Source organism: Lissotriton helveticus, chromosome 10 (assembly GCF_964261635.1).
Source record: "Lissotriton helveticus chromosome 10, aLisHel1.1, whole genome shotgun sequence".
Taxonomy (NCBI): Eukaryota; Metazoa; Chordata; class Amphibia; order Caudata; family Salamandridae; genus Lissotriton; species Lissotriton helveticus.
Genome location: NC_136071.1, coordinates 437,887,525 through 437,900,491, shown reverse-complemented (window position 1 = coordinate 437,900,491; position 12,967 = coordinate 437,887,525). Strand labels below are relative to the sequence as shown.

General features: G+C 45.1%; 1 protein-coding gene across 2 annotated transcripts in view; it reads right to left on the bottom strand.

The window, feature by feature from the left end:
• LOC144784260 (mitochondrial Rho GTPase 2-like) overlaps positions 1 to 12,298 on the bottom strand; it is a 1,917,079-nt gene extending 1,904,781 nt beyond the window's left edge. For both annotated transcript variants that reach the window (XM_078662926.1, XM_078662927.1), the window contains exon 1: positions 12,189 to 12,298. In XM_078662926.1, the coding sequence (XP_078519052.1) occupies positions 12,189 to 12,198 (10 nt within the window). In that variant the 5' untranslated portion in view covers positions 12,199 to 12,298. The remainder of the gene's footprint in view (positions 1 to 12,188) is intronic.
• Positions 12,299 to 12,967: the final 669 nt, after the last annotated feature.

Genomic DNA, 12,967 nt, shown 5'->3' with positions numbered 1-12,967 from the left:
ATACACGAGTTCAGCATGTGTGCTGTACAGAAAACTATTTTGTTTGGTTTAATAAACTAAATATTAGCTCCATATAGAATACAGATCTAGCCACATAAAGGATACACATGACCAGTGACTTGCCTTTTAGTTCATTAACTGCATTGTCATCAGGGCGAGGGCAGGAATGTTTCTCAAATCATGTTTTAAAACTGTCACTTTTAATAAATACATAACTAAAGCATAAAGTAGCTGCACACTGCCATTTGCAATCAGCAGATTTTACAATTAAATGTCCACAGAAATTGTCACAGACAGGTGGTTTTCAAACTATATAGTGTACAATGTTTGGAAATTAAGTTTCTGCAAATATTTTTCAATTGCATATCACCAAGTAAAGTGTGCTGATTTGTTTTTCTCCTATTTAAATCTTTGTTTGCATCACACCCGAATTTTAAAAAAAAGTTAGTTTATAATTCCTATTATACTTCAAATACTTGTACTATTCACTTACAAGCAGTTTAAATGTTAGAGGAAAAAAAACTGACATTTTACATCCTTTTGTTTCACAATTCTTGTCAGCTCACTTGACAAACATCATTAAATGTAATAAGTGAATGAAAAGTAAAAATCATTTCCCAGGTTCATCTTAGCAAGAATTTGTAACAAGCATTGGCATAGCCAATAGGTCTCGCCTTTGGGACCTTATAAGTATTTAGTTATCCAGCCCAATATCCTTGGTGCAACAACATCAAGTGTTGCATGGCTAAACACTTATAAGGTCCCAAAGGCAAGACCTATCGGCTATGCCAATGCTTGTTTTGAGTGAGTGGCTCGTGCAAGTGTGCCACTGTGAGGTAGAGATGTTGAGAGTTCTTTTACAGGAGCCCCTGTGACATTGAGCCTCTTCAAAATGTATCTTGGGTCTGGTGTAATACTTCTAGCCCCTATTCCCGTCTTCTCGCACCAATGCATCCTTAAATGTCCCATGTACGGCCGGGGTTCACACTCCTATTACCCCTGTCCTCCAGTGACTCTTTAGCCGTCATGGGTGGTGGTGGTGGTGGTGGACGTGGTGGTGGACGTGGTGGATGAGGTGTTGGTGGACGTGGTGGTGGTGGTGGACATGGTGGTGGCCGTGGTGGTGGACTTGCTGGTGGTGGATATGCTGGTGGAGGACATGGTGGTGGAGGACATGGTGGTGGACGTGGTGGTGGTAGACGAGGTGGTGGTGGTGGTGGACATGGTGGGGTGGACGTGGTGGTGGTGGACGTGGTGGTGGTGGACGTGGTGGTGGTGGACGTGGTGGTGGTGGACGTGGACGAGGTGGTAGTGGACGTGGTGCTCGTGGACGTGGCAGTGGGGGACATAGCGGTGGTGGTGGACTTGGTGGAGGTGGTTGTGGACGTGGTGGACGTAGTGGTAGATGTGGTGGTGGATGTGGTGGTGGTGATAGACGTCGTGGTGGATGTGGTGGTGGACTAGATGGTGGTGGTGGGGGTGGTGAACGTGGTGGTGGTGGTGGTGGACATGGTGGTGGTGGACGTTATGGTGGTGGACGTGGTGGTGGTGGACGTGGTGGTGGTGGACGTGGTGGTGGACGTGGTGGTGGACGTGGTGGTGGACGTGGACGTGGAGGTGGACGAGGTGGTGGAGGTGGACGAGGTGGTGGTGGTGTGGACGTGGTGTTGGTGGACGTGGTAGTGGTGGACGTGGTAGTGGTGGACGTGGTGGTGGTTGTGGACGTGGTGGATGTGGTGGTGGTGGTGGACGTGATGGTGGATGTGGTGGTGGTGGACGTGGAGGTGGTGGACGTGGTTGTGGTGGGGGATGTGGTGGTGGTGGTGGAAGTGGTGGTGGACAACTATTGGGTAGGTGGGTGCTGGCAGAATGCAGAAGGAGAGGAGGATCTCGCAGGGGGGCATACCGGAGAGCAGAAAGAGACTGAATATTAGAAACAAAAAACAGGCACCCATGCATAAAACACACACAAAATGAAGTACACATACGGAACACAGCCAGGGGAAGCACACATCCCCAGAGGAACACGCACACACACATTGCACTACGCTTTCACCCAGGCTTACCGCTCACCTATCCATCCGCACACTCCCTTGTCCCCTCTGTCTGCCCCCTCTCTCTGTCTCTCTCTCACACACATGTACTTGCAACTGTTCAGCGCAACATAAACATTACTGTGATTTTAAAAAAACACAGACCAGTTCATTACAAATATGAAAAGTACCCTGCGTTCACCAAGTATCAAAAAGACATTTTACCCTCAAAATTGCTGGGTTCTAATGGCTAGGGAGGAGTGTCCTGTCTCTCACCGCAGAGCACACTGGCGTCAGGCAGAATCCCACGTGGTCCTGTCTCATTAAAAAAAAAAAACTTTGCCTACCGCTCGATTCATATAACAAGCATCAGGAAAGAAACAATGTACAGTAGAAGACAGAATCAACAAGTATCGATCTCTAAAAAGGAGAGAAGCACAGCTTTTCCTCAACACAAAAAAGCCAAGCCTGGGAGTGGTGCGCACGTGCGCGTGCTGTAAGGAATGCAACTGATGCAGCTGCCATCGAAACCTGATCCGGAACAGATGGCACCATGCGTGTTCCCAAGCACCCTAAGCCATGGGGACAAAGAAGGCGGGACATGCACCCGCCTTTGGCCAATTGCGTGCTGTCTTTCTTAGAAAGACGCATGCAAAGGCCAATAGTGGGACAAAAAAAAAAGCCTATGTAATGTTGATGTAGATGTATTCCTAGGTTAAAGCCCTTACTAAAGCCTTGCTGAGCAGCGCATTTGCGCTGGCTCAGGCGAGACCTAAAAAGTCAAACTGACATTCGACCTCTGACCTCGAGCAGTCAGCAAATGTGTCAAGATAAAAACAAGATTTAAATGCCTCTTAATTGCTCATTCACTTTCTGAATTAACAGAATACCTGTTTCTTCCAGCTTAAATTTACTCGCCAGCATGGACGAGTAGGTTCTAAAAATAGCTCAACCTGATAAAATCTCATTAGCAATTGGGAGTGGTCTAGTGGATTTTTCAAGGCCTGGGTGAAAGACAATCAGGCTGGGACTGGCTCCCATTCGATATTCAACTCTAGGAGAGAACAGCCATCAAGGACTGCACAATTAATAATCAATAGGGGATTGAAGAGATTTAAGAGATCAGATTAATAATTGGCATGGAGGGAAGTCCACAAGTAATAAAGTCACTAACCTGTTAGGTCCAGGCACAGATGTCAATCTTTTAAACCTGAGCTCAAACCCTTGTAGCTACGGCACAAAGCAGACGGGCTTACCCTAGAGAGAATCTGTAAAAGCATTTACAAATACCCAACCATTTAAAAAGTTTTTTTTTTTTTTAATTCCACTGCAATTTATTAAAATAGAAGACAATGTCATAAACAAAATGACAATAGGTCTCGCCTTTGGGACCTTATAAGTATTTAGTTATCCAGCACAATATCCTTGGTGCAACAACATCAAGTGTTGCATGGCTAAACACTTAAAAGGTCCCAAAGGCAAGACCTACTGGCTATGCCAATGCTTGTTTTGAGTGAGTGGCTCGTACAGGTGTGCCACTGTGAGGTAGAGAAACTGAGAGTGCTTTTACAGGAGCCCCTGTGATATTGCACCTCTTCAAAATGTATCTTGGGTCTGCTGTAATACTTCTAGCCCCTATTCCCGTCTTCTCGCACCCAATGCATTCTTAAATGTCCCATGTACGGCCGGGGTCAACACTCCTATTACCCCTGCCCTCCAGTGACTCTTTAGCCGTCATGGGAGGTGGTGGTGGTGGTGGTGGTGGACGTGGTGGTGGATGTGGTGGTGGTGGACATGGTGGTGGTGGTGGACATGGTGGAGGTGGTGGAGGTGGTGGTGGACGTGGTGGAGATGGTGGTGGCCGTGGTGGAGGACATGGTGGTGGTGGTGGACGTGGTGGTGGTAGACGAGGTGGTGGTGGTGGACATGGTGGGGTGGACGTGGTGGGGGTGGACGTGGTGGGGGTGGACGTGGTGGTGGACGAGCTGTGGTGGTGGTGGTGGACGTGGACGTGGTGGTGGATGTGGTGGTGGATGTTGTGGTGGTGGATGTTGTGGTGGTGGTGGATGTGGGGGTGCCTGTGGATGTGGTGGTGGTGGAGGTGATGGTGGACGTGATGGTGGTGGTGGACGTGGTGGACGTGGTGGTGGTGGACATGGTGGTGGTGGATGTGGTGGTGGTGGTGGACGACTATTGGGTAGGAGGGTGCTGGCATAATGCAGGAGAGGAGGATCTCGAAGGGGGCACATGGGAGAGCAGAAAGAGACTGAATATTAGAAACAAAAAACGGGCACACATGCATAAAACACACACAAAACTAACGCACACAGTACACATACGGAACACAGCCAGGGGAAGCACACATCCCCAGAGGAACACGCACACACACATTGCACTACGGTTTCAACCAGGCTTACTGCTAACCTATCCAATCTGCACATTCCCTTGTCCCCTATGTCTGCCCCCTCTCTCTGTCTCTCTCTCACAACACACACGTACTTGCCCTGTTCAGCGCAACATAAACATTACTGTGATTGTAAAAAAAACACAGGCCAGTTCATTACAAATATGAAAAGTACCCTGCGTTCACCAAGTATCAAAAAGACATATTACCCTCAAAATTGCTGGGTTCTAATGGCCAGGGAGGAGTGTCCTGTCTCTCACCGCAGAGCACACTGGCGTCAGGCAGAAACCCACGGGGTCCTCTCTCATTCACACAAAAAAAAACAACTTCGCCTACCGCTCGATTCATATAACAAGCATCAGGAAAGAAACAATGTAAAGTAGAAGACAGAATGAACAAGTATCGATCCCTAAAAAAGAGAGAAGCACAGCTTTTCCTCAACGCTAAAAAACAAGCCCGGGAGTGGTTCGCACACGTGCGTGCTGTAAGGAATGCAACTGAGTCAGCTGCCATCGAAACCTGATCCGGAACAGATGGCACCATGCACGTTCCCAAGCACCCTAGGCCATGGGGACAGAGAAGGCGGGACATGCACCTGCCTTTGGCCAATTGCGTGCTGTCTTTCTTAGAAAGACGCATGCAAAGGCCAATAGTGGGACAAAAAAAAAAGCCATGCACAATCATGTATTCCTAGGTTAAAGCCCTTACTAAAGCCTTGCTGAGCTCAGGTGAGACCTAAAAAGTCAAACTAACATTTGACCTCTGACCTTGAGCAGTCAGCAAATGTGTCAAGATAAAAACAAGATTTAAATGCCTCTTAACTGCTCATTCACTTTTTGAATTAACAGAACACCTGTGTCATCCAGCTTAAATTTACTCGCCAGCAAGGACGAGTAGGTTCTAAAAATAGCTCGACCTGATAAAATCTCACTAGCAATTGGGAGTGGTCTAGTGGATTTTTCAAGGCCTGGGTGAAAGATAATCAGGCTGGGACTGGCTCACATTCGATATTCAACTCTAGGAGAGAACAGCCATCAAGGACGGCTCGATTAAAAATCAATAGGGGATTGAAGAGATTTAAGAGAGCAGATTAATAATTGGCATGGAGGCAAGTCCACAAGTAATAAAGTCACTAACCTGTTAGGTCCAGGCAAAGATGTCAATCATTTAAACCTGAGCTCAAACCCTTGTAGCTACGGCACAAAGCAGACGGGCTTACCCTAGAGGACATCTGTAAAAGCATTTACAAATACCAAACCATTTAAAAAGTTTTGTTTTTTAATTCCACTGCAATTTATTAAAATAGAAGACAATGTCATAAACAAAATGACACAAATCCAATACGGGAAATCAGAGATATGAAGTATCCAAAGGTTTAAGGGGAAAAGCCCCAGAGAAAAGTAAAGCGCTAATCGGTAACCTCTGTTCCCAGTTGACCAGCACTAAACCTGCATTTCAGCATGATCACAATGGAGAGCGGGTCGGATGCATCAAGCTGCATGCCCCAACAAGCCTAGAAGCTTTTTGGAGCAGATCTTCAGATTGAAACAAGGCAGACTAACATCAATGGAAGACAGTTCAAGTAAACAACAAACAGAGAAGAAAACGTGTTCCACTGGCAGTGCATCGTCACTGTAGCCTGCGCAAGCTATAGCGACTTCCACTTTGGTTGTTTGAGGCGCTTCACCCTCAGTTGTTCCCAACTAATATTCCAGTGTGATGTTGTCAATAAAAAACAAATGCATTAACATGCTACCTTGGCACATAGGCTGATTCAGATGTCAGAGTTCAGGGTTCCCATTTGTGATGTCTATACTGCGGAGATTTAACATGGAAGTGGACTCCCATGTGTATAGTCACTGCAGACAATAAAGACTTGTTCACAGCCATGCCAAGAGCCAGACACATCACGTGTTGCTAATAAAGCATGGAAGCATGTAGGCTGTAGCAAATTCAAACAAGCCCTTTTAGCTCAATATGTGAAGCTGTTGAATTTTCTTCCTAAAAACTACAAATTATTAGGCTCTTGCAGCATCTTTCAAAATTATTTTCAGACATTCACACGATCTGTTTACAATGTCTATGAACATATATTTCTGTGTCTACAATCTTTTTCAGAGAAAAGTGTGTTTTTGTCAATAGGAGCATACCCATATTTCTAGGTTTGGAAGTGTAACATCTACTTGTAGATTTAAGTTAATAACAATTTTCATGCTGGGACGTGGTACAACAACGTACCATTAAGTGGAAATGCAGAACTACATGTCCCAGAATGCGAACTATGTGCTGTTAGCAAAAACAAAAGCAGCGGATGCAAGTGTCATGAAGAGCTGAGGTTACATAGGACATGTGGGAGGGGGGAGGAGTGGATCAAACAAAAAGACTAATTTTATATTGATAAAGTAGCTCGGGAGTTTTATCCTCTGTTGGGGAGAGTTGTCCATAAACTAAAGGAATCGGTTTCGAATCCTAGTTTCTGCCATCTACCAATCTGAAGCAGGCGCGCAACACCCATTGGGCTCACCGGGCTTCAGCCCCCCCCGTCGTGTCTGTCAGCCCGGGCTGACACAGCTTCGCGGCTGGCGACGTTTTAATTGCAGCCGCACCAGAGTACTTCACAGGTCTGTAAAAGACCATTTAAATGTAAATGAGGCTTTTGTTATGTTTTTAGCCCTTCTTACATCCACTCTGGTTACGGCTGAAAGAATTAGCCCCCCCCCCCCCCGAAATTTGACTCTAGTTGCCCGCCTGCCTCCTGTAGTCGCCTCCACCCACACACCTCTGCTGATTATTTAAAGTGGGATTGGCTGGGATTCGGTATTCTCTGGTGCACTGTAAACCCAGCCTGATGGCGTGAAGCGAGACTTTATTTGCTGGGAGGTGTCAAGGTTTTAACGTGACAGTGAAAAGAAAAAAAAATGTGACTACCCAGAATCGTGGATGTCCTGAAAGCTGTCTCGTAGTAAATAGGCAATAGGCGTTACGTGAATAAGGAAATTATGCAGTATTCTGCTTCAAGTTAAACAGGTCAAATTTGCTTGATGATGCTGAATCTATTTTGTTCTAAAAATAAACATTCCCTTGTGTTCAGGTTCTTAATAGCAAAGGTTGCTTAATCAAGGGGTTTCATCTCTGGCCAGAGCAACAATTCTTAAGGCCACAGACTACACTATTTAGTGCGCCTTTTACTGGAAGTAGTGCGTACCTAAACATATAGATAAGAGGTTATAGGACGACATATTGTAGATGGTAATATGACATTTCAAGTACCATCCCAATTATTTCCGCAGACTAAAAAAATATAATGGACAGGGTGCAACAGTTGCTGAAAGAATGCAAGTCGTGGGATAGGGGTGGGAGGTTACACTTCCTTACCCACATATGACACAGGCGTCCTACTGAATGAATCTCAACCAAATATACATTTGTTAGAAAGGAGGCTAAGATGTTGAAGCAAGTATCGTTTTTCAGTTCAGATGAGTTATGCGCCGCCGATAAAAAAATAATGCCCCTCAGAAAGGTATGGGCTTTGGTTTTATGAGCACAAATACTATCCAGAAGTAAACTTAAGAGAATATGTTACAAACACACTTAAGTTTTCCCCAACTACATGTTTAGACTTTTGAGGTTTCTGAAATCAATTTGACAACTATATCGATTAAACATAGAAAGAAAAGGCAAGAAAATTTGGCAAACTGAGCTATTAAAAAGCTTCTAGGCAGGAGGCAGATGGGAATTGGGAATGCATTGAAACCCAGAATAAAAGGTGGCCATCTTTATTTAACATTACGCTTAAAAAAATTGAATATGATTAGGCAAGGTGTCCAAGCAAACTTTTGGATGGAATTGCTACTCCTAAAACCAAGAAACAATTTATGTAAATGCACTCAACAACTGGTAAATGCCATTTACCATTCAGTGGCATTACATTGTGTCATAAGACCAACAAAAAATCACTAATGTATTTCCTCAAGTGGTTCTATGACAGGTGGTTTATTAACATCAAAGCAGAAAGCTACCCCCAGAGATTTGAGAGGAACTAGAGCAATAAAGTGGCAATGATTTACCTTACTAGTATCTATTTTAACATACAAATACTCCTATGCAAAAGAACACTTCTAAGGGAAATCTGTAAAAGTTGCAAGGAGATACAGGGATGAATCCTCTACCTCCCCCACACACCCCTCAGTTAATTGGACTTCATATACGTCCAGATAGACTGAATGACGTAAAGTTACAACAGCCCTTTTATTAAGAAGCAGACAAAGCTGAAACATCTTTCCAAAATGGTCACACCGCCCTCTGTGCCAAATTGCATTGACTGAACAATGATGTTGATTTTACCCAAACGCACGTCTAGACATCTAGAAATGGTGAAAATAGGGTTCAGATAATGTCCTCTCCATCTCCGTTCTGATTAGAACAAACCCTGTTGGAGGGCTGCTTTCAACCGTGGTCTTGGAAGTAATGTTTTATTGTTCATTTTGAATTGTTGCGTATGAAAATTTTTACCTAGCAGAGATACCATGACAACCGCTGTGCTGTTTTTCCACGTTGAGAAGACTGCTTAAGTCCTCTTACAACTACTGGTTCGTGGCAGTCAGTGCTTTAGAAATAATAGTTATTAAACTTGTTGCCTTAGAACTTTAAAAAAAAAAGAAAAAAGGAAATTATGCAGTATTCTCACGTTTCCCCATTCCTTACGCTGGAAATGTCCAGTTAACGTTTTCTCTGCATTCTGGTTCTTGTAGTCCTAAATTTGTAACGGGATGAACACTTCTATACGTGCCTGAATTTACAGAAAAACCTTACCTGGAAAAGATACACGCGCACAAAAACAGGAGGCCTGAAACCTGCTTGAACGTTGTGTAAATTGCTGAGGTTCAAAGAAGGGAATAAAGGAAGCGTAGGAACTTCTGCTGTTTGTAGACAATCCACGTTCACGAACAGTTGTGAAAAAGTGGGTGTTCTCAAAGCTGCACTAAAAAAAGAATGTACGTCTTCTGCTGAATGGGAATAGTGAAGCTGTTGGTGGAATGGCCAGGGGACGGCAGTGCAAAATGAACGTACCCAGCTACAGATGAGTGTACATATCTGCCAGGCTAAGATGATCATGACCGCATGACACTTTACTGACACGCATTAAAATAATTAAAGCATGGAAACCTTTCTTCCCCAGTTAAATTTCTATTTAGGCTGCGTGTAGCATGGATGCTTTAGCATCCGAGAATGTGATTTTAATTACCATTTCGGAGAGGCCCAGAACCAACCCCTGCCAGCCCGCCTCTGAAAGGTTTCAACAACCCTCCCTGCCCCACACCTCTTGTTTTGTTTGAGACGGGCTGCCACCGAGGTGATATCCTTGACTGAATGCAGGGATTTCACCTAAGCACTTTTGGTGTGTTGAATTTGTATTCAGTTGTTTTAACAAGGCAAGGCAGCAGCTGCTTTGAGGGGAACATTGGCCCCAGACGGAGAACTATGCTTGAAGATAGGTGGTGCATGTTGTTTTGGGCACATGTCAACGGTACATGAGCGTCAAGGCACCTGGGACATCATGGGCATGGTGTTAGGATCGAGATTCAGTATGGACGAGACTGCATAATTGCTGTCAAATTCACTCAGTCTCCTATGATGGTGAATATCAATAATGGTTGAGGTGAGGTCTGTCACTGACCCTTGGGAGGAAAAAGGGATAAGGGAGAGAGAAAAGGGAGACCCCCCCCAAAAGATCACCACAAGGACGCGCCAATCAATGCGTTGCCATGGTCCATCTATCAGAGGGAAAGTCTGGAGTAAGTTAGAGAAAATATGATCAAATACAAAGTAAGAAATGTGAACCAAAAGATCTCTACATTAGCACAGAGAATTTTACTGCTAACATTCAGAACAAGAGTGTGACCAGTCTCCCAGCTGCCTGAATCCAGCCAGAGAACCTAAGAGAAGAAAGGCAGGATACTTTGCTGAGGTGGAAGACACTGTCAACCCCATAGAAAGAAGTGAAGTAGCTGCAAGCTCCAGATTCAGGTCCACAGAGCCAACCCCATACGGAACAAAATATAAGTGTAGTGACACAAACATGTGATAGAGCATCGTGGAGTGAAGGTAACTCACCAACTGCTGTCGCAGGTGAGAATACTCAGGGGACTGTGGCTCTTATTCTATCTCTGCTCATCCCTTCCTGGGTGTGCTCCCATAACCAGTGTTCTACCAAATCTGCACTATAAGTGTTTCCATCTTTGTGACCCCAATCTATACTGTCAACCAGTGCATCCTTCAGCCATAGCCTGTTTGGAATTCTCCTTCGACGGGACAGATCAGTCCTACCAATTCTGACACTTTTCATCAATAGTTGAGATACGTTAATGCAGAGGGCAGGCACTGTCCTCACATAGTCATTGTGTTCCAAGAGAGACACATAATGCAGGGCGTATTATATTGTATTTGTAGAGCACTTACTACCCCTGTGTGCGTTGCTGAAGCACTTGTCCATGCGAGTAGCAGGTTACACCTTATGCTTGTGTGGTTGGAAGAGTGTTGTCTTTGCTTTGAGCCTCTGTGGAAAGCGTCTCCATGCGGTGCATGATGAATACCAGGGTGCAGTTTTGTAATGCAGAATCGCCACTTCTGTTTCTCAGGTTGGCCTGAGCATTACCTGATCCTGATTGTCTGCCATTTTAGCTCCGCCCCCCTTGATTACCTTTAGCCACGCCCCTTATTTGCTCTGTTAGCCACCCCGAAGTTAAGACCTAGTTGCGCCCCTGATCTGAAGTCAATAAAATGAGCACTATTGCTCTAACTGGAATTCTTTCTTTGACAGTGAGGTGTGTGTGCTCGGTCAAGCACAAGTGGCAAGCCCATGACATTGATGTATCACAGCATTGTGTCTTTTGTGTACGACCCATCCTGGCTTTAGGCCAGGCGTACTTCACATCGTGAGCCTTTTAGAGAAAGATTGTAGATGTAGACACCCAAATTGCACACACAAAAAAGAGCATACGGCTAGATTTTTTTCAGTATAGGGGTCATTTTGTAGGTTTCCTCATTACACTTGGTAAACATTTTGTTCTACCAGTGACTGGCAATGAATCTGCGACGCATAAAAACAATGAAATGTCATCCTAAAAGCATCTGCCTAGTCCTACAATCCTCAGCAACAGGCATTCTAGAATGTTGGTTTGTTTGATGTCTCATTTGGTTTTGAGAAGTATTATGACATCAATTGATCGCATGGCCCCATTAAACCAATCATCGGGCCGCGATTCTCCACACTTCGTCCTCAGCTTTCTAACCGCACCACTGTTTTGGCTATGCCCGTTCAATACCTATGGTTGTGAACCTCAGCAACTCAGTCAACGTCACTCCCTCACCCGCCCCAGTGCCTGACCATAGGACGCTGCGAGCCTCCCATTCACTGACCCCTCTTCTACTCCTGACCATGGCTCGCATATTATCTGGCTACACCGTTGGCTTGCCTCTCCTGTCAAGGTATCTCTAATATCTAAACAAACAGAGCGCCCACGGCTTTCTTCCACTACAACGTAGTCTCACAACATTACCAACAAAATTAGCTCGCTGACACAAAACTTGGAGGTTTTGTCTAGGTTATATTTCCATCAATATGTGTGCTCATAATTACCTCCGTGCCCTATCCTGCAAGTCTTTCGATTTATACTACTGGTACGCGCATTCTAATGTATATGCACATTGTGCCATTTAGTCCCTTATATTCAGCCTTAATAGATACGTACCTCTCTCCATGGCGCTCAGGTACTCACTCCCTTCTGTCTCGCGCTCTTCAACTCAACCCTCCCGCCACCTGTACCACTGCAACTGTCACTCATACTACGCAAAAAACGTCATCGCGCACATTGTCTTCCCCTAGCAACAAAGTGTAAGCGTCTTAATAGGAACGTGATGACGTTCTTAACAACGGCGCATTCGTTTTGACGGAGGAGGAGGGCACTGGGCGAGCCGAGGTTCGGATTGGCTAGGAGCATGTTTGCACCCATTGGCTAATGCTAAACAATGTGATTACTTTCACAAATATATATTTGCACATATATTCAGCGAGAACTTGATATGAAGGTTTTAGAGCGCCTTACAGTTCAGTTGTAGAAGGACACATTCATTTTTGGAAGGCACGGTGGAGGTTAAGTTATTTCCCCAGATTCATGCGGAGTTGACGCTGAGGCTCGAACCTGGTTCTTAGCTGCACAGTCGGCCACATCGTCTCCTGACTTTCCATACTGTGATTTACCACAGTCAGCTCAGACCAGGACCACTGCTATGCACGGACAGTGTGGGTAGCTGTTTAGGACGCCGCACCAGTACATTGCAGCCGGCCACGGCACGCGGGTTCTCTTGCTCATCTAATTGAGACCAAGGTTGTAAAGACTAGAAGAGGCACGTAGTGCCAATATCGGCACCACTCACCAGCCCGCTCACAGTAACATACATTTTGGCAGAAATAAGCAGACACGACAACTTTTTTGTTGGAGAAAAGTAGCTGCAGGTTTATTAGCATATA